Below are 21,126 nucleotides of genomic sequence, written 5' to 3'. Positions count from 1 at the left end.
ACCGACTTGAGGGAATAATACATAAGTAAAAGTGTTGTCAAATAGTTCATTTGTCTATTTAAATGATTCTGGCTTTATGCCAACAATCACTAAAATTGTATATCGGACATTTTTCAGATCATTTGTGAATATTATTTATTGCTTTATTTTCAGATTATAATAGGAGCAATGATAAACCATCTCTTTTCAGTCTAACATACAGATGATACTTTTAAATCAGGTAAAGATGGCATGAACCTATAATATTTGCATTTTAAATTAGATATGCAAATTCTAGTAATAGTAAAATAGAATGAAGTATGTTCATGCCTTCCCTTAAAAAGAAAAGTGCTCTCTAAATCCTTTTGGGTAGGTAATGATAAATGAGATGAATTTCCTTTGAAATATGTTAAAAATAATGAGTCATGACAGAATAAAAAAATGCAAACCTATAATTCTACTTGAGAATCTGGAAGCTCCCTTTGACAAAGCATTTTTTTCTCTTAAATTACTACAAAGGCTATAAACATTACAGAAGCTTCTGAAAAAAAAGCATATGTATTTTATTAATTAAGGCATGCAATATATATATATATATATATATATATATATATATATATATATATATATATATATATATATAAAGTTTACCCTGGAAGAAAAAATATATTGTGCTTCTTTATAGTATTCCAGTAGTAACTGTTAATACATACAAAATAAGCCATATAAAATAACCATATCATTCTGCTTCAAAAGGACATAGACAGAAATGATCTCTGTAAGCTACAGGTAGGCATTAATGTCAGGTTATAATAAATGTATATTTAAAGGTAAAAATGGGTGTAATATCCACTTTATATAAACATTAAGCATGCTTTTATTATATGAAATACCTTTTAAAATCTGCATGAAGAAAAACATGGTTTTCTTTTTAATATAATAAAGTTCTTAAGCTATTACAAAATTCCCCTTCATAACTGAGCTGCTTTAGTGCAGTTTAAGGCACTATTTAAGATAAAAATATTAGAGAAACCCAATAAAATATTTATCTGAAGATTTTTAATAAGCAAGCAAACATTGCTGAATGGAAGAACACTTTCCAGCTAAACTTTCTCCTCCCCTCCCCACATTGCTACATATCATTTAAAACGACTGCATTTATTTCTTTGAGAAAACAAACATAACTCATGTCATAAGATACACTTACCTAATCACTCTGGAGGTTAATAGTGGTGATGGGGGTCATAGACCAATATGAACTAAAAGATCAGGTATGTTTTAGAAAAGCAGTTCCTCTTTAATTGTCCAAAGAACGCATTTTCAGGCTTGAATTAAAGGCAATCCATTCTCTCTACCCCTCATTTCAAACCACAGTCAAGAAGCAGTCTCCCGCCCTTCCGGAGAGAAATACAGCAGACACACATAAGAAATACGCTTTGGACCTGTCTCCAAAATTCAAAGCAGGAAGCAATGCTGGTCCTGTAGAAATCCAGACTCAAGTAGCAGAATCATGTTGAACTTGTTTTTAGCATTTTCTCAGATCCTTCTATGAAATTTCCCGGCTGATTACGCCTCCTCCACACATGGGTTCACTTACACAGTGTTTGCTACGGCAGCAGAGGTGATTTGGCTAGGCTCGGTGGATCACAAACAGCAACAGCATGCTGTCGCTTAAAACCCGCTCCGCTGGCAACGGCATCAGCATCATCCACAATATGTTGCTCGAATCCCTTCTCACACGCCAGAAAATACTAACTGTGGACGTGAAGGAAAGGAGCAACTTTAGCTGGGTTTCTGCATCACTGAGAGCAGTTTGCAGACTGCTGATTTGGAGCTCATTCTGCCGGCAGCCGGGAATTCCTCAGCACCGCGGACAGCGCCAACTGGCTTCTGAGCCCATCAGGGTCGAAATCCCGAGCTGCTTCTTTAGACCAGGCTGGTGTTCTCTAAGCAGTCGCACTTTACACAGCTGATGCATGCACGGGGCAGGGGGTGGGGGAGTGGGGGTTGGGGGGGGGCACTTTACGTGCGAGATACTTATTTACTTATTTGCATTGAATTACAATAAAGAATAAACATTGTAATTATACTTAATGCATTCTTGGATGGGCTGCAGTGATGAAAGTTCGGGAAGAGCCTTGCATTTAGATTTAAACCAGCTGCAGTTCTCTGATTATTATTAATAGACAAAGCATAACGGTTGTCAAAGAATCTTCAAAAATGTATGCCGTCCAATTCTAATTGACTCTTCAGTTGAAGAAACACGTTCCCTGTGCTACATGGTTAAACTCCAGGTCTTCCTGAAGCTTAAATTTGATTTTTTAAAAAGTAGCCTGGTTCTCCTCCAGTTTGTTCTCTAACATTCAAAATCAATCTCCTGTAATTCATCTAGTCTGTCATTAGGCGTCATTGTAAAGCTGTTTCTTCCAAACCTCTAGCAAAAATGCTCTGTTTCTAAAATCTTATCAAAATAAGAGAAGAAAAAAAGAGACGCAGACACAAATAAATGAACAGAAAGTTTTGTTTTTTTATTGGTAACAGTATGAGCATTAAAATATATATTCAAAGCATGTTTTAAAGCAAATTGTAAATGTTACCTGCTCGCATACTTAATCGGGTATTTACTGGACTGGGACTGCATGAGGCATTCCCAAGCCTTGTAGGGAAAGCCCTCTGCAGTGGGATATGCTGACCATCAAGACCACACTCGAACAGTGCCGTCACAGCCTCCGGAAAACAGACTCTCTCCGTCATGAGAAAACACCACTGTGTGAGCTTCGTTCTCATGGCCCACCAATTTGTAAATCTGCCCCGATTGAAGATCTAGCAAATGAATAACGCCATTGCCACTCGCCTGAGCTAATACTCGACCTGGAGGGAGAGAGAGAGAGAGGGAGAGAGGGAGAGAGGAGAGAGAAAGAGGAGAATCAAAGTTTTATTTCCTCAGTCACAGTTTATAAGCAATAAGATATATAGTTTTGCATTAAAAATTTTTAATGTTGCCATAATTGCAGCTGTCCCACTCCCCCCCCCCTTTGCCCACCTCCACCCACCCCCACCTCCCACCTCCCACCTCCCACCTCCCACCTCCCACCTCCTTTGGCCTTCGCCAAACTATTGTCCATGCCCATGGGTATGCATATATGTTCTTTAGCTGATCCCTTCACCTTTTTTAAAATAGGTTTTTATTGATTTCAGAGAGGAAGGGAGAGGGAGAGAGAGAGAGAGAAACATCAATGATGAGAAAGAATCATTGATCAGCTGCCTCCTGCACGCCCCCTACTGGGGATGGAGCCTGAATCCTGGGCATGTGCCCTGATCAGGAATCGAACATGACCTCCTGGTTTATAGGTAAATGCTCAACCACTGAGCCAAGCCAGCCAGGCTTCCTTCACCTTCTTTATCCAGTCACCCGCACCCCCTCCCCTTGGGCACCGGCAAGTTTGTCCCATATATACATGCTTCTGATTCCATTTTGTTCCTTAGTTTATTTTGTTCATTATATTCCACATATTAGTGAGATCAATATATATTTTGTTTTAATTTTAATTCAATAAACTTGTTTTGTGTTAGATACCAGTCATTAAATATGAACTAAGTCCTGAATGTATAGAAAACAATTCCAGTCAAAATTAAGACACATGAATGATTAAATTATAAAAATTTAAAATTGAAAAAGTAAAATCTAATGTGTTACTGACTTTATATGCAGAGGTCATCAAATGCTCTGCTAGACTCCTTAAATTTGGGATTAATAAATAATATTGAGGAGATGAGGTTGAAAGCACTAAGCAACACAGCTTTCCTTTAAAAAAAACACAAGCTTCAAATATATCCATGGCAAAGGTATACACATATATAGTATATAATTTATTTATATTTTAAAATTTGTATTATATGTAAGCTGTTTTATTATAATTATACTAAATTGTTACTTAAGACTGTAATAATAATACAGTTATTATTTAAAAACTGTGACACAACAAATTTCTTTGGGGTTGAAGTGAAAATACCTCCATTTTAAAGATAACTTTGGTTTTTATTACTCTAATTAAAAATTAAAAATTTAGTTAAATTTTTGTTACATAGGGAACTAAATGCAACACAAAGTATACTCATGATTTTCATACCATATTTTTATGAGTGGATAATTTTGTTATAGGAAAAATACATCAGTAATTCAATTCTAACTACTTTTATTTTAAAAAAATCAGTAGCAAAATATCAGGAAATGTGGAGGTAAGTAAAAACAATAGATTACGTTTATATAAGTTCAGTACATGGGTTAAACAAATATAATATTAGTACAATTCCTGGAATTATCTAATACAACTTAAAAGGCATATAGTACCATTTTAGTAAACATTTAAAATTCATGAAATTCAACATGCTAGATACTAGATTTAGTTACATAACATGGATAATTTCATATAATCCCTATCATAATCTAATAATTAAAAATAATAGTAATATAGATGAAAAAAGAGAGGTTTGGAAAAATTAAGAAACTTGTCTATTGCAGAAGCTAGCATTTAATCATAAGCACTTTGAGTTATGTTTTCCACATCCAGGTAGCATTGTTATCAATGATGACTTCCTGACAAATTATAAGTAGGTGATATATTGTGAAAATAGAATTTGTCTATCCCATGATGAAAATTCTATATGACAGCACCATAGAGTCACGGTGAAATATTTAATCACAAATTATACTAAAAATTTTCATGGATATCTCTAAGACAGAAAAAAAGTTATAAAAAGAAAGCTAACCATGATAAATATAGCTTATTTGCAAACCTTTATAACTACTGGGCTTCTTCATCTAGAACAAAGCCTGACACAGCAAAGATCCTTAGGATGGATTAAAGTGTCCAAAGCAGCAGATGTGAATATTTATTATAAACCTTCTTCTACAAAGTCTTTGCTGACAGAAGCACTGCATGTGGATTTCACTTCCTGCCTCTACGCGCAATAGCTGCTTGTGACTTTTCTAAGAATAAAACAACTTTCTTCTTTGTAGTCTTCACATTACGGCTAGGAAGGGGGTAAACATTATTTACTATTTTTGAAACCAAATAGAATCAAAGCCCATAAAGAAAAGTGAAAGAGTTAACATTAAATCATTATCTTTTGTTCAATTCAAATCTGTAAAAATTATAATTAGAAATAATGATAAAGGTTCTTGATGATTTCCAAAAGTTTGTGTAATAAAATGGAGGAAATGATGTTGGGATTTAATGATAAGATTATATAATTCAGCAGCACAGCCTCAGGTGTTTTAAAAAACGTCTTTGCTAGAACAGACTTGAGTCAGCAAGTTTATGGTAAGGTTTTTCAGGTTTACTTGAACTAGGGGTATAAATTCATAACCATGTTTAATTTTACTGAAAGTATAATGCATTAAGGTGAATATGGCCCTGAACTTAAGTGTAAGAAGCCCCATAACTCACCTCCTCCCATGAACATAACAAATATAAACCTACATATAAAATAATTCCTCCTAAAGAACTAAGGGCTGAATAGCTTCTGCACATGAAATGAGAGAGAAACCACATAGAGAAGGGTAGGAGAGATGGAGACATGAAAATCATGGGAACCCCACTCCCACATGTGACTTGTAGTAGGGGGAAATATGCCTGAGGGGACTTGCAGACAGACTCACCTGTTCTAGGGTATTAAAGAGCTCTTAGACTAAGCATGAAAAGATTCCATTTACTGCCAAATAGGTAGAGAACTGCAGGGACGTTCAGCATGTGTGGAAACTTTCTAGGACCAGAGGTATTCGTGAGCCCCATTATTTACAAACAGAATCACAGCTCGTAAAGAAAAGTGAAATAATTATCATTAAATCATTATCTTTTGTTCCTGGGTAGTGTGGGTGGAGCTTGATCCAAGCCCTCTAACCACCCTGCAAGGTCTCCAACATCATGCCATGGCCACCTAGGCCAGAACTTGCTGCAGCCCCAGCCAGCTGGCCCACCAGAATGCCCCAGGAGGCACACACACCCACTTACATTCCAACTGGCATGACAAAACCCACCCAACATCCACAAAAAGGTTGCTCCTATTCAAGTCAATGTTTTCAAGATTGGAAGAGATAGCTGTTTCATCTAATACATAGAAACAAACATAGAAAGTAAAACAAAATGAAAAGGCAAAACTATATGTTCCAAATTAAAGAACAAGAAAAAAACAAAAACAGAGTAAAAACCTCTAATGAAATGGAAATCACTAATTTGTCTGATAAAGAATTCCAAGTAATAGTCTTAAGGCTGCTCATCAAATTTAAGAGAAGAAAAGAGAAACTATGTGAGAGCATCAACAGAGAGTTAGAATGTATAATACAAAACCAATCAAATTATAAATTATATATATATATATATATGTGTGTGTGTGTGTGTGTGTGTGTGTGTGTGTGTGTGTGTGTGTGTGTGTGTGTATAACTAGAGGCATTAAATAGCAGGTAAATAATACAGAAGAATAGATTAGTAGCCTGGAAGACAAAATAGTGGAGATCACCCAATCAGAAAAAGAAAAAAGAAGAAAGGAATTTTTAAAAATGAGGATAGTTTAAGGGACCTTAATGGCTGAAAACTTTCCTAAACTTCCAAACAAGATGAACCCAAAGAGACACACACCAAGACATACTGTAATTAAAATGGAAAAATTAAAGAGGGAATATTGAAAGCAGCAAAGCTATAGTAATTAAAATAGTATGGAGTCAGCACAAACAAACAAACAAACAAAAAACAGACACATAGATCAATGGAACAGAATAGGAATCCTTGAAATAACCCCTCACTTAGAAGATCAATTAATTTATGACAAGAGGCAAGAACATAGAGAAATGACAATGTTTTTAATAAATGGTATTGAGAAAAGATACATACAAATTGAAATAAATCTGGACCACTTTCTTACACCATATACAAAAATAAACTAAAAATGGACTAAAGGCTTAAATGCAAAATCTGAAACCATGAACTTCCTAGAAGTAAACCTAGGCAGTGAACTCTGATACCGATCTCAACACTATTTATTTTTTTAAGCATTTTATTTGATTTCAGAAAGGAATGGAGAAAGAGTGAGAGATAGAAACATCAATGATGAGAAACAATCATTGATTGGTTGCCTCCTGCATGCCCCACACTGGGGATTAAGCCTGCAATATGGGCATGGGCCCTACTGGGAATTGAATCTACCTCCTGGTTCATAGGTTGATGCTCAACCACTGAGCAACACCACCCGGGCACAGCCTATTTTTTTTTAATATGTCTCCTTGTTCATGAGCAACTAAAGCAAAAATAAACAAATAGACTGCATGAAACTAAATAGCTTTTGTGTAGTAAAGGAAACCATATCCTATCTAATAAAAGAGAAACATGGTAATTAGCGTACGACCGCTACCCTTCCCATTGGCCAATCAGGGCAATATGCAAATTAACTGCCAGCCAAGATGGCGGCCGGCAGCCAGGAAACTTGAAACTAACATGAGGCTTGCTTGCTTCAGTGACGGAGAAAACCAACGTTCCCCGCCTGCCTTGCCGGCCTCTGAACTTGCAGTTTGAAACATAGTTACAAATATAGAAGCTAAGCAAACCCCCAGAAACCTGCTTTCAGTGAGCCGGGATCTCAGAGCTGGAGTTATACATTGTTTCGATTATAGAACCCAAACAAACCAGATACCTGCTTTCAGCAGCAGAGGCCTCAGAGCTGGAGCCAGAGCTAAAGCTGGCCCAGAATAAAAAAAAAGAAGAAAAAAAGGAGCAGTTGGGAGCTTCAGTCACCTGCCAGCCTGAAAACAGCCCTTAGCCCCTCACCCAGACTGGCCAGGCACCCCAGTGGGGACCCCCAACTTGAAGGGTGTGTGACCAGCTGCAAACAGCCATCATCCCCTCATCCAGGCTGGCCAAGCACCCCAGTGGGGACCCCCACCCTGATCCAGGACACCCTTCAACCAGCTGGCCCCCACCTGTGCACCAGGCCTCTACCCTATATAGTAAAAGGGTAATATGCCTTCCAGCACCTGGATCAGTGGAGCCGCGAGGCCTCCCGGCACCAGGATCAGAGGAGCCAAGAGGACTCCCAGCACCAGGATCAGCGTGACAGGGGGCAGCGCCCAAACCCCCTGATTGCCCTGGGGCTCTGTGTGTGATAGGGGGTGGGGCCACAACCTCCCTATCCGCCCTGCTCTGTTCGTGACAGGGGAAGGCGCCCCAACCCCCTGATCAGCCCTGCTCTGTGCCTGATGGGGGGAGCTCCCCAACCCCCTGATCAGCCCTGCTCTGTGTGTGACAGGGTGTGGCACCCCAACCCCGCCTCCCCCACGGGCCCTGCTCTGTGTGTGATGGGGTAGAGCCATAACCTCCCCATTGGCCCTGCCCTGAGTGTGACAGGGTGCAGCGCCCCAACCCCCTGATCGCCCTGCTCTGTGTGTGACAGGGGGCGGTGCCCCAACTCCCCTATTGGCCCTACTCTGTGAGTGACAGGGGGGAGCTCCCCAAGCCCCTGATGGGCCCTGCTCTGTGCATGACAGGGGGGAGCTCCCCAACCCCCTGATCGACCCTGCTCTGTGTGTGACAGGGGGTGGCGTCACAACCTCCCCATTGACCCTGCCTTGAGTGTGACAGGGGGCGGTGCCCCAACCCCCCAATCGGCCCTACCCTGAGCGTGACTGAGGGTGGCATCACAACCTCCCAATCCGCCCTTCTCTGTGCATGACACGGGGCGGCGCCCCAACTCCCCAATCTGCCCTGCTCTGAGCCCAACCAGGGGCTGCACCTCGGGATTGGGCCTGCCCTCTGCCACCCGGGAACAGGCCTAAGCCAGCAGGACGTTATCTCCCGAGGGGTCCCAGACTGCGAGAGGGCACAAGCCAGTCTGAGGGACCCCCCCTCCCACCCGAGTGCACAAATTTTTGTGCACCAGGCCTCTAGTACATATATATATATATATATATATATATATATATATATATATATATATATATATATATATATACATATATATATATATATATATATATATATATGGCTAATATGCAAAGTGTCCCCTCAGGAGTTCGACCGGGAGACCAGGAGTTCGATCACTCGCTATGACATGTGCTGACCACCAGGGGGTGGCATGAAATGAAGGGAGGCCTCGGCTAGCAGCTGGAAGGCCCCAATCGGCCCTGATCACCTGCCAGGCCTAGGTACCCTACTCATGCATGAATTTCATGCACCTGGTCTCTAGTCAACAAAATAAAAAGACAACCTGCTGATTGAAAGAATATATTTGCAAATGACATATCCAATAAGGAATTAATACCCCAAATTCAAGATGGGGGCATACATTTATGAATACATTAAACACAGCATTTATTTGTTGGCTGTTATTTATTAACTAGAGGCCCAGTGCACAAAATTCATGCATTGGTAGGGTCCCTAGCAGCTGCCAGCTGCCAGTCGGGGCCTCCCTCCCTTCTCCCGGCCAGCACCACGACCTGGTTGAACTTCTTGACAACTTCTGGTCAAGGGGACAATTTGCATACTACACTTTTATTATATAGGATTATTGTATTATTTTCCATAGGAACAACTGTAAACCTACTTTTGCCCTATCCTGTATATAAAGAACTCAAGCAACTCAATATCAAAAAAATATCCAATTAAAAAATGGGCAGAGGTCCTCGCTTGTGTGGCTCAGTTGGCTGGAGTGTTGTTCTGTACATTGAAAGGTCACGGGTTCAATTCCTCAAATCCAGGTCAGGGCACATATCCAGGTTGTGGGTTTGATCCCGAGTCAGGGTGGTAGGGGAGGCAACCTATCAATGTTTCTCTGTCACATTGATATTTCTCTCTCTCCCGCCCCTTTCCAATCTCTCTAAAATCAATTAAAAACAAGCAAACATGTCCTCAGGTGGGGATTTAAAAAAATGGACAGGGGGCCTGAATAGACATTTCTTCAAAGGAGATTTACATTATTAGATACATGAAAAGATGTTCCACATCACTAATCATCAAGATAATCAAATTAAAATCACAATGAAATGTCACCTCACACCTCTTAGAATGGCTATTACAAAAAAGTCAACAGATGAGTGTTGGAGAGGATGTATAGGAATGGGAACCCATAATGCACTGTTGATAGGATTGTAAATTGGTGCAGCCACTATAGAAAACAGTGTATGGAGGCACCTCAAAAAATAAAATAAAAATAAAACTATTCTATAATGCAACAATTTCACTTCTGGTTATTTGGGGGGGAAATAAAACACTAATTTGAAGGTATATGCACCACTATGTTAATTGCAGCATTATTTATAGTAGCCAAGATATGGAAGCAAACCAGGTATCTATCAATATATGAATAAATAAAGAAGATGTAGTATATATAATAGAATATTATTCAGCAATAAAAGTATACATAATCTTGCCATTTGTGACAACATAAATGGACTTAGAGGATATTATGTTAAATGAAATAAGTCAGATAGAAAAATTGTACCCAATTGCTAACTAAAAAAACTCATACCCCTTCCCATATCTCAGGAAAATTATTTTTCTAGTTCTTCCATTTCTATTTCAAATACTAAATTCTCTTTTTTTTCCAGATTCCAAAGGGCATTATTTCATTTATCCCATGTTCTCCCTCTCCATCCTCAACCCAAGTTCTATCCATTCTTCTTTATTAATTTTCTATAACCTTTCCATTTCCAACTGCTAGGTCTACAATATTAAAATCCTTAACTTTGGAGGTCAGGGCAATTGAAATGATGCTCCAATTGATTTTTTTTGTTAGAATGTCTTTACTTTTAAGTCTACCTATATTAATTTCTAAGGTGTTACTTCAATTATGTCACTCCCATCTTGAAATACCACAACTTTGAATAGAACAACAAAAGCAGCAGCAGCAACAATAAACTCTGTTTAAGACCCCAACAAAACAGATGAGATAAACTGACCTGCCCCAAATAAGAAAACGTATTCATGGCAGTTGTAGAACCTGGGTGATCTTTGATTCCCAAATTGTTGCTTTTTTTTTTTTTTCCCATTCCCCTCTCACACTGAATAATGGTCCCAGTGCTTATAGAATTTACTTACCCAGGTACACTCTCATGCCTGAACCCTGTGTTCATCAAAGAATTTGCCATTATTTGTTGAATATATTTTTCACTTCCCCAAGTTTGGATTGTTACTCCTATTATTCCTTTTGAAATATTTTCCTTAGCTGTCTCCTTGATTCCTAACTATATCTTCCTAAAGAAAAACCACTTACTTATTAAATCTCAGTTTAAAATTACCTTCTTCAATAAGTCAGTATAAGGCATCCCAAGTGATCTTCCTCTTTTGAACATATTTTTGCATTTTATCCATACCAACCATGTGCTAATAGGATGACATAAATAACAGTTAACTATGTGTTTGGCCTACCTTCTTAAATTTGTAATTACTCAGCACAGGGGCTATGCCATATTTTTCCCTCCCCCAATCTTAGCACACTGGCTGTTGAGTCAATACTCAATACTCAATAGAAATAGAAACAGTTTTCACAACTCTCTTTTTTTAGTGCTATTATTTGCCAAGTACTATCCCAAGCCCTTTATACACATTGTCTCATTTTATCCTTACAACATCCTTATGGGGTAGCTGTATACCTGCGCTATCCATTATAGCAGCTGTGACTCACACATGGCTATTGGGAACTTAAAATGCAGCTAGTGCAAACTGAAATGTGCTATAATTGTAAAATGCCCACCAGAATTTGAAGACTTGATATGAAAAAATGCATTAATAACTTTTATATTGATTACATATGTGATATTATTTTGGATATAATGGATTCAATAATATACATTTTATAATTTCCCTGCTTTTTGAAAATGTAGCTAGTAAAAATGTAAGATTATATATGCAGTTCACATTATATTTCAATTGGGCAAAGCTAGCACATACCCTGCTTCACAGAGGAGGAACATGAGGCTTAGAGAGATAAAAGCAACTTCTCCAGGGCCACACAGATTATAAGTAGGGGAGTCTGGATTTGAGGCTGGTCTGACTCCAAAAAGTCATGCTCTTATCCTCTGCGTCATACCTTAATACCTCCGGATGAATTGTTATTGATTGGCTCAATGTCGTTTCTCCCACTGTGATTAAGCTGCCCTCACTAAAATATAGCATGAGTCAGAGTAAACATCTCTTGGGTGTGCAGTTCTAGTTCCCAGCTGAATCTTTGCCTGCCCCTAGAAATACTTTAAAATTAATTTCTACTTAAGTGCAAGAAATATTTCAAAAATTTAACTTCTATGGTTACCCTAATAGCACTTATTGACTCTGAGAGTCTTACTGTGCAATTAGCTTTCTGGAAATACACAAATTGTTCATGAAAAAAGAAACAGTTTTGTTTGGTTAAAATATTTCTACGTGCCCAGCTGGCTGGCGTGGTTCAATGGTTGAGCACTGACCTATGAACCAGGAGGTCACAGTTTGATTCCCGGTTAGGTCATATGCCCAAGTTGCAGGCTTGATTTCCCAGTGTGGGGCATGTAGGAGGCAGCAGATCAATGATTCGGTCTCATCATTGATGTTTCTATCTCTCTCTCCCTCTCTGAGATCAACAAAAAATATTAAAAATAGAGTTCAACTTAATTTATTTTACATTAAAGATTCCTTCAGAAAAGGACAAAATTAAATTGTTAAACTAAAATTAATGATATGAGATAGAGATATTGGGACCTCAGTTGTCAATATGACAATTTATATTCCCTGATATTCAAAATAAAAATTATGAGATGAATGAAAACTTTTGGTCAAGTTTTATGAAGATACTGGTTCCGTAACACATTCCATGGTGGTGTATTCATTGGACAAAATAATGTCATTTTTTGATGGAACATCTAGAGAAGGAAAACCGGGAGTGTAGGTTATGAAATTTGCTAACTCCTATTGACAGGAATCTTTGAGTATTTTTTGTTGTTGTTGTTATTGGAGGAGTAATTCACAATGCTAGTTAATGTATCAAGAGTTAGAAGTTGAGCTTTTTTTGGAAAATTTCTTAATTTGTCTAATAACACTTGCTCAGTGAACCATCAGTTGCCATCACTGCTAACCAAGGCAACTGTGGATACATATATTGTTTGTGCCAACGATGAACAGAGTCCTATTTAATCAGACTCAGTAGAGGCTGGATCTAATGACGCTGTTTAGAAAACTAATTTAGAAATAAACTTTTCTTATTACTTTATCTATATACACTTAACATATATATTAACAAAAAGGTCACACAATTCACTTACATGTTAGCTCTTGTTACAAAAATATAATTTCCCAGCAATATTATGAATCAACACTTGGCTAAAAGTATGCTGTTTTCTACTACTTATACCATCAGAAATAGCATCATTGTGAATTAAATGGAATTGTTATAAGAAATAGAAGCAGACTCAAAACTTTAAGCTTATTCTAAACAATAAAATGTGAGTGAAATACATCTTATATTTCTCATTAAAAATAACTTCAGTAATTTCTTATGATGATGAATTCTTTGATTAAATATTAAGCAATGCATTCCCCCAAGAAAACAAAAACACCCATTTTATGTTTCATTCAAATTAGTCTCATAGGACAGATCATAGGAAATTTTTTATCACAAATACACAAGAATGAAGTCTAGAACAATTGTGTGCCATATATGAAATTACATATCAAAGAGGAAAAGAGAGTCTTTGATCAATAAGGAAATGATTTTTATACACATCAGAAGCAATTTGAAGCAATTCTCTTGATCAATATAGATAGGCAGAAATGCTTCTCAGCATTTATTACCTGTGGAGAGCATTATTGATTAATTCTATTGATTTTTAGAATGCATGTGAAGAGGCATCTGTTGTTTCTTTAAAAGATGCCCCAAAATGAAACTATTTAAGTTTTGAGGATTTGCATTAATGGCTCAACCTGAGTCATTACTCAGAATTTCAAAAACACCATTGAAAGAGATGTGAAATTTGATTTAGTTTATTTTGCATCCCATCGCTTGATCAATACATTTCTGAAAAAGAAATAGATTACTTGGACATTTAACTTGCTTGAGTGCTTAAGTGCTACAACAATTTTAAAACTTTTTCAGTATTTTTACTATTTACACACTTAAGGGTCTTAACTTTTCTATTTTAGGTAGAACTTCTTGAATGAAGATTAACTGGTGTCAAAGTATAAATATAGGTAAAAAAGAAATGTATTTCAAATATCTCTGGGTAGAAACGCATGTCTTAAACATGACAATGGAGAGAGCTTCAATATCTTGATTGAAGAGTCAAGCATATAGGTTTATCTTACTTAGAATTAGATAATATGTCCAATGGATACAACAAATAGAGGTTGAAGATAAAAACCTACCATTACTTAAACTATGGATGTTACTTATTGAGTTACCCACAGAGTATGCTTCATATGTTTGCCAAGAAACAGTTTTAAACAAATACAGTAATTACTTTTTATCTTCCATGTAAAATCCACTTTTGTTTAGGAAGACAGCTCTTTGATAGTGCAGAAATTCCCAAACTTTAGCAGGTTAATAAATCCAAAAAGTGCCTTCCTTGCTAGGAATAAAACTTTTGGTCTTATCACATGTAGTTTTAAAAATATGTTCCTCTTACTAGGAGAGCATGAATGAATGTTTTCTTGAGCAGATACTTTTCTACATGAGCTATCTTCTGAATATTACAGAAACCCTTTGTGAAATGCACCTAAAGTCCTAAAAATGTTCTAATTGTTGAATTTATTTAGAATATAAAACACCACCTGCGTTCATTAAGAAATCCTGGTAGACATGTTTCCTAACTTGGTCCTCATCTCTGCAGCTGAACAGTGTTGAAATAACATTTATTCAGGGACCCCATGCACCTGGAGCTATGCAAAAACTTCAGAAAAGCCTTGGCTGATGTCAGCAGAAAACCCATTTTCAGTTCAGTTCTGGGATCAGCTGAGCTAAGGTAAAGTGCGCTTCATAGTCTGATAGCTCTTCCCCATTATACATGAGTAGAGACAGTCCTGAAGGCTTATATTTTATACCACAAGTTTAATGAAAACTTCAATTTTTTTTATTTTTTTATTGTTTAAAGTATTACTAAGGGTATTACATATGTGTCTTTTTTTTCCCCCCGCCCTTGACTATCCCCTGGCCTTGCCCACTCCCCAGCGTCCCATGTCCATTGGTTATGCATATACGCATGCATAGAAGTCCTTCGGTTGATCTCTTATACCCCTCCCTCCTGCCCCCCAACTTTCCCCGGACTTCCCGCTGCATTTTGACAACCTGTTCGAGGCAGCTCTGCCTCTGTATCTATTACTGTTCAAAAGTTTATAATGGTCTCTATTATCCATGAATGAGTGAGATCATGTGGTATTTTTCCTTCATTGACTGGCTTATTTCACTTAGCATAATGCTCTCCAGTTCCATCCATGCTGTTGCAAATGGTAGGAGTTCCTTCTTTTTTACAGCAGCATAGTATTCCATCGTGTAGATGTACCACAGTTTTCTAATCCATTCATCTACTGATGGGCACTTAGGCTATTTCAAGATCTTAGCTATGGTGAATTGTGCTGCTATGAACATAGGGGTGCATATATCCTTTCTGATTGGTGTTTCTGGTTTCCTGGGATATATTCCTAGAAGTGGGATCACAGGGTCAAATGGGAGTTCCATTTTTAGTTTTTTGAGGAAACTCCATACTGTCTTCCATAGTGGCTGCACCAGTCTGCATTCCCACCAGCAGTGCACAAGTGTTTGTTTTTCTCCACATCCTCTCCAGCACTTGTCGTTTGTTGATTTGTTAATGATAGCCAGTCTGACAGGTGTGAGATGGTATCTCATTGTTGTTTTGATTTGCATCTCTCGGATGATTAGTGACTTTGAGCATGTTTTCATATGTCTCTTGGCTTTCTGAATGTCCTCTTTTGAAAGGTGTCTATTTAGGTCCTTTGCCCATTTTTTGATTGGATTGTTTATCTTCCTTTTGTTAAGTTGTATGAGTTCCCTATAAATTTTGGAGATTAGGCCCTTATCAGATATGACATTGGCAAATATGTTTTCCCACACAGTGGGTTTTCTTGTTGTTTTGTTGATGGTTTCTTTTGCTGTGCAGAAGCTTTTTATTTTGATGTACTCCCATTTGTTCATTTTCTCTTTAGTTTCAAGTGCCCTAGGAGCTGTATCAGTGAAGAAATTGCTTCGGCATATGTCTGAGATTTTCTTGCCTTTGGATTCTTCTAGAATTTTTATGGTTTCCTGTCGTACATTTAAGTCCTTTATCCATTTTGAGTTTATTTTTGTGTATGGTGTAAGTTGGTGGTCTAGTTTCATTTTCTCGCATATATCTGTACAATTTTCCCAACACCATTTATTGAGGAGGCTATCCTGGCTCCATTGTATGTTCTTGCTTCCTTTGTCAAATATTAATTGAGCATATTGGTTCGGGCCGATTTCTGGGCTCTCTATTCTATTCCATTGATCTATATGCCTGTTCTTGTGCCAGTACCAGGCGGTTTTGAGAACAGTGGCTTTGTAATACAGCTTGATATCTGGTATTGAGATCCCACCTACTTTGTTCTTTCTCAGGATTGCTGCAGCTATTCGGGGTCTTTTTTTATTCCAGGTGAATTTTTGGAGAGTTCGTTCTAGATCTGTGAAGTATGCTGTTGGTGTTTTAATGGGAAGTGCGTTGAATTTATAGATTGCTTTGGGTAGTATGGACATTTTAATGATGTTGATCCTACCAATCCATGAACACGGTATGTTCTTCCATCTGTTTATGTCTTCCTCTATCTCTTTTTTCAACGTCCTGTAGTTTTCTGAGTAGAGGCCTTTTACCTCTTTAGTTAAGTTTATTCCTAGGTAGCTTAATTTTTTTGGTGTGATGGTAAATGGGATTGTTTTTATAATCTCTCTTTCTGAAAGTTCACTATTGGTGTATAGAAATACCTCAGATTTCTTGGGGTTAATTTTGTATCCTGCTACATTGGCAAATTCATGTATTAAGTCTAGTAGTTTTTTGATGGAGTCTCTAGGGTTTTGTATGTATAATATCATGTCGTCTGCAAATAAGGACAGTTTTACTTCTTCTTTTCCAATTTGGATGCCTTTTATTTCTTCTTCTTGTCTAATTGCAATGGCTAATACTTCCAGTACTATGTTGAACAGGAGTTGTGAGAGCAGGCATCCCTGTCTTGTTCCTGTTCTTAGGGGAAATGGTGTTAGTTTTTGTCCATTGAGTATGATGTTGGCTGTGGGCCTGTCATATATGGCTTTTATTATGTTGAGGTATGATCCTTCTACTCCCACCTTGCTGAGAGTTTTTATCAAAAATGGGTGTTGGATTTTGTCAAATGCTTTTTCTGCATCAATTGATATGACTATGTGGTTTTTTTCTTTCAATTTGTTTATGTGATGTATCACGTTTATTGATTTGCGGATATTGTACCATCCTTGCATCCCTGGGATAAATCCTACTTGGTCATGGTGTATGATCTTTCTGATGTACTGCTGGATCCGATTTGCTAAGATTTTGTTGAGGATTTTGGCATCTATGTTCATGAGGGATATTGGCCTGTAATTCTCTTTCATTGTGTTGTCTTTACCTGGTTTTGGTATTAGGGTGATGCTGGCTTCATAGAATGAGCTTGGAAGTGTTCCTTCCTCCTGAATTTTTTGTAGTAGTCTGAGGAGGATAGGTTTTAGTTCTTCCTTGAATGTTTGGTAAAATTCCCCTGTGAAGCCGTCTGGTCTGGGGCTTTTGTTTGATGGAAGCTTTTTGATGACTGCTTCAATTTCTTCCATAGTTATTGGCCTATTGAGATTTTTAGATTCTTCCTGATTGAGTTTTGGAATGTTGTATTTTTCTAGGAATTTGTCCATTTCCTCCAGGTTGTCTAGTTTGTTGGAGTAGAGCTGTCCATAGTATTTTTTAACAATCATTTGTATTTCTGTGGGGTCTGTTCTTATTTCGCCCCTATCATTTCTGATTTTGTTTATTTGGGTCCTCTCTCTTTGCTTCTTGGTGAGCCTGGCTAGAGGTTTGTCAATCTTGTTTATCCTTTCGAAGAACCAGCTCTTGGTTTCATTGATTTTCTGTATTATTTTTTTGGTCTCTATGTCATTTATTTCTGCTCTAATCTTTATTATCTCCTTCCTTCTGCTCACTCTGGGGTTTTTTTGCTGCTCTCTTTCTAATTCTTTGAGTTGTAGAGTTAGATGATTTACTACCATTTTTTCTTGTTTTTTGAGATAGGCCTGTAGAGCTATAAACTTCCCTCTCAGGATTGCTTTCATTGCGTCCCATAGGTTTTGGATTGTTGTGTTTTCATTGTCATTAGTTTCCAGGATATTTATAATTTCTTCTTTGATCTCATTGGTAACCCAATCAATATTTAATAACATGGTATTCAGCTTCCAAGTGTTTGAGTATTTTGGGTTGTTTTTATTGTAGTTTATTTCTAATATTATGCCATCGTGGTCTGAAAAGATGCTTGGTATGATTTCAATCTTCTTGAATTTGGGGAGACTTTGTTTGTGACCCAATATGTGGTCTATTTTTGAATCTGTCCTATGAGCACTTGAGTAGAATGTATATTCCGTGGCTGTGGGGTGAAGTGTTCTGAAGATGTCAATTAAGTCCATCTGATATAGTGAGTTATTTAGGATTGCTGTTTCTTTGCTGATTGTTTGTCTAGAGGATTTATCCAGTGATGTCAGTGGTGTACTAAAGTCCCCTACTATGACTGTATTGTTGTCAATCTCTCCTTTGATATCTTCCAGGAGTTTTTTTTATGTATTTTGGTGCTCCTGCATTGGGTGCATATATGTTTATCAGGGTTATATCTTCTTGTTGTATTGATCCCTTTAGTATTATGAAGTGGCCTTTCCATTTGCCTGAAAGATATTTTTCCATCCCTTCACTTTCAGTCTGTGTGAGTCCCTTCTAATGAGGTGGATCTCTTGTAGATAGCAAATGTATGGGTCATGATTTTTTATCCATTCAGCCACTCGATGTCTTTTGGTTGGAGCATTTAGCCCGTTTACATTTAAAGTTATTATTGAAAGGTACTTGTTTGTAGCCATTTCTTTTTGTGTGTGTGTGTGGCTGTTTTCTTTCTGAGCTTTTTATTTCTTCTTTTTACACCAGTCCCTTTAGCATTTCTTGCATTGCTGGCTTGGTGGTGATAAACTCCCTTAGCCTTTTTTTGTCTGTGAAGCTTCTTATTTCCCCTTCAATTTTGAATGATAGCCTTGCTGGATAGAGTATTCTTGGATTCAGTCCTTTGCTTTGCATCACTTTGTAAATTTCAGTCCATTCTTTTCTGGCCTGATGTGTTTCTGTTGAGAAGTCATTTGACAATCTAATGGGAGATCCCTTGTATGTACCTTTCCGTCTCTCTCTTGCAGCCTGTAAGATTCTCTCTTTGTCCTGAACATTTGCCATGGTAATTATGATGTGTCTTGGTGTTGGTCTTTTCAGGTTCACCTTGCTTGGGACTCTCTGGGCTTGTGTGACTTTTTTCTTCCCCACCTCAGGGAAGTTTTCTGATATTATTTCTTCGAATAGGTTTTCTAATCCTTGTTCCTCTTTCTGTTGTTCTGGCACCCCTGTTATTCGTATGTTGTTTCATTTCATGTTGTCCCAAAGCTCCCTTAGACTCTCCTCCTGTCTTTTAATTTTTTTCTCCAATTGAAGTACAGTTTGGGTGTGTTTTGCTTCCTTGTCTTATAATTCACTAATTCGGTCTTCCGCTTCTCCTAGTCTACTGTTGATACTTTCAATGGTGTTTTTTACTGCAGCTATATCGCTCTTCATTTCTTCTTGGCTCTTACTTAAGTTGTTGATTTTTTCATCTGTTTCTTCTAGCTTCTTGAATATGTTATTGATTTTTTTCATCTGTTTCTTCTTGCTTCTTGCATAAGTTGTCGATTTTTTCCTCCATCCGGTTTATGCACTCTAGGACTCTTATTCTGAATTCTTTATCTGTCATGTTGCATGCCTCTGTATCACTTAGCTGCTTTTCTGGTGAGTCCTCCTTTTCTTTCCTTTGAGGATTTCTTTGTCTACCCATGTTTGATCTCACTGACATATATAGATATTGAGTCATTCAGTGGCTGCTCCCTAGGTGGCAGTGGCTCCTCGGGCTGTGGTTGCTCCTTGGGTCGTTGTGGTAGCAGCTGCTCCTCTGTTGGGAGCAGGTCCTCTGATGGGTGCTGTTCACAGCTGTTGTGGCTCTTCTGGCTTGTGGGGGGAGGCTTCACACACAGCAGCTGTTCCTCAGACAGAGTGTGTGGTGATCAGGAGGCCGCTGTTGCTTGGATCTGCTTTCTGTGGGGAGAAGCAGGGCTCCTCTGAGTTCACGTAGTCACGCTGCTTGAGAGCCGTTGTTGCGGGGTTAGTAGCTGGTCTCTGGATGCCGGTAACAGCCACTCAAGATGGCACGGTCTCCGCGGCTGAGCCAGCGCACCTGGAGAGGTTTCAGCCTCAGCCTCTAACCGTTCCCTTTTTCTAGGAGTTCTCTGTCTTTCCTGGCTGCAGACTGTCTCTCAGCTGAATCTCCTCTGCTTATTCGGGCTGTATGTTACCCATTTCAGCTGCTCGCCCCTATCTGTTCCAGGACAAGGCACCGACACGTCTGTCTAAAACTCCGCCATTTTCTTCCTCCGAAAACTTTAATTTTTTAATCTTATTATAAAGTAATAAAACCACCTGTAGCATTTTTTATTTTTCACTATTTAAACCATAACATTTACTACATTTTAAGACTCAAGGATGTAGAATTCTAATATTTTAGAAGTTTTTCTCTTCATGAACAGTCCCGTCAACACTAACTTCATTACAGAGGAATCTCCCTTCCTGGATATGGTGCTTTGTCAGTGGGGAAGAAAATAGTGTCAGCTTTTGTTAGTTATTGGTGAGGGGGTGAATTATTATAATCATATCCTTATTTTTATTTATTTTATTTTATTTTATTGTTTAAGGTATTACAAATAGTAGTACATATGTCTCATTTCTTTCCTCATTGACCTCCCCCTGGCTCATGCCCTCACCTCTCTGCCCCACAGTGTTTTGCGTCCATTGGTTATGCTTATATGCATGCATACAAGTCCTTTGGTTGATCTCTTATTTTCAGG

The 21,126-nt window shown here is 38.1% G+C and overlaps 2 protein-coding genes across 2 annotated transcripts in view; both read right to left on the bottom strand.

Annotated features, from left to right (window-relative positions):
* VWC2L (von Willebrand factor C domain containing 2 like) overlaps positions 1-1,836 on the bottom strand; it is a 30,612-nt gene extending 28,776 nt beyond the window's left edge. Inside the window, exon 1 of the mRNA XM_059704856.1 lies at positions 1,187-1,836. The gene's annotated coding sequence lies outside the window, so the exon portion shown is untranslated. The remainder of the gene's footprint in view (positions 1-1,186) is intronic.
* A 751-nt stretch (positions 1,837-2,587) lies between these two features.
* SPAG16 (sperm associated antigen 16) overlaps positions 2,588-21,126 on the bottom strand; it is an 849,807-nt gene continuing 831,268 nt past the window's right edge. The window contains exon 16 of the mRNA XM_059702463.1: positions 2,588-2,850. Coding sequence (XP_059558446.1) covers positions 2,675-2,850 — 176 coding nt within the window. The 3' untranslated portion in view covers positions 2,588-2,674. The remainder of the gene's footprint in view (positions 2,851-21,126) is intronic.

This window comes from Myotis daubentonii, chromosome 7 (assembly GCF_963259705.1).
Source record: "Myotis daubentonii chromosome 7, mMyoDau2.1, whole genome shotgun sequence".
Lineage (NCBI taxonomy): Eukaryota > Metazoa > Chordata > Mammalia > Chiroptera > Vespertilionidae > Myotis > Myotis daubentonii.
The sequence above is the reverse complement of the archived record's forward strand: the minus strand, read 5'-3'. Positions and strand labels throughout refer to the sequence as shown.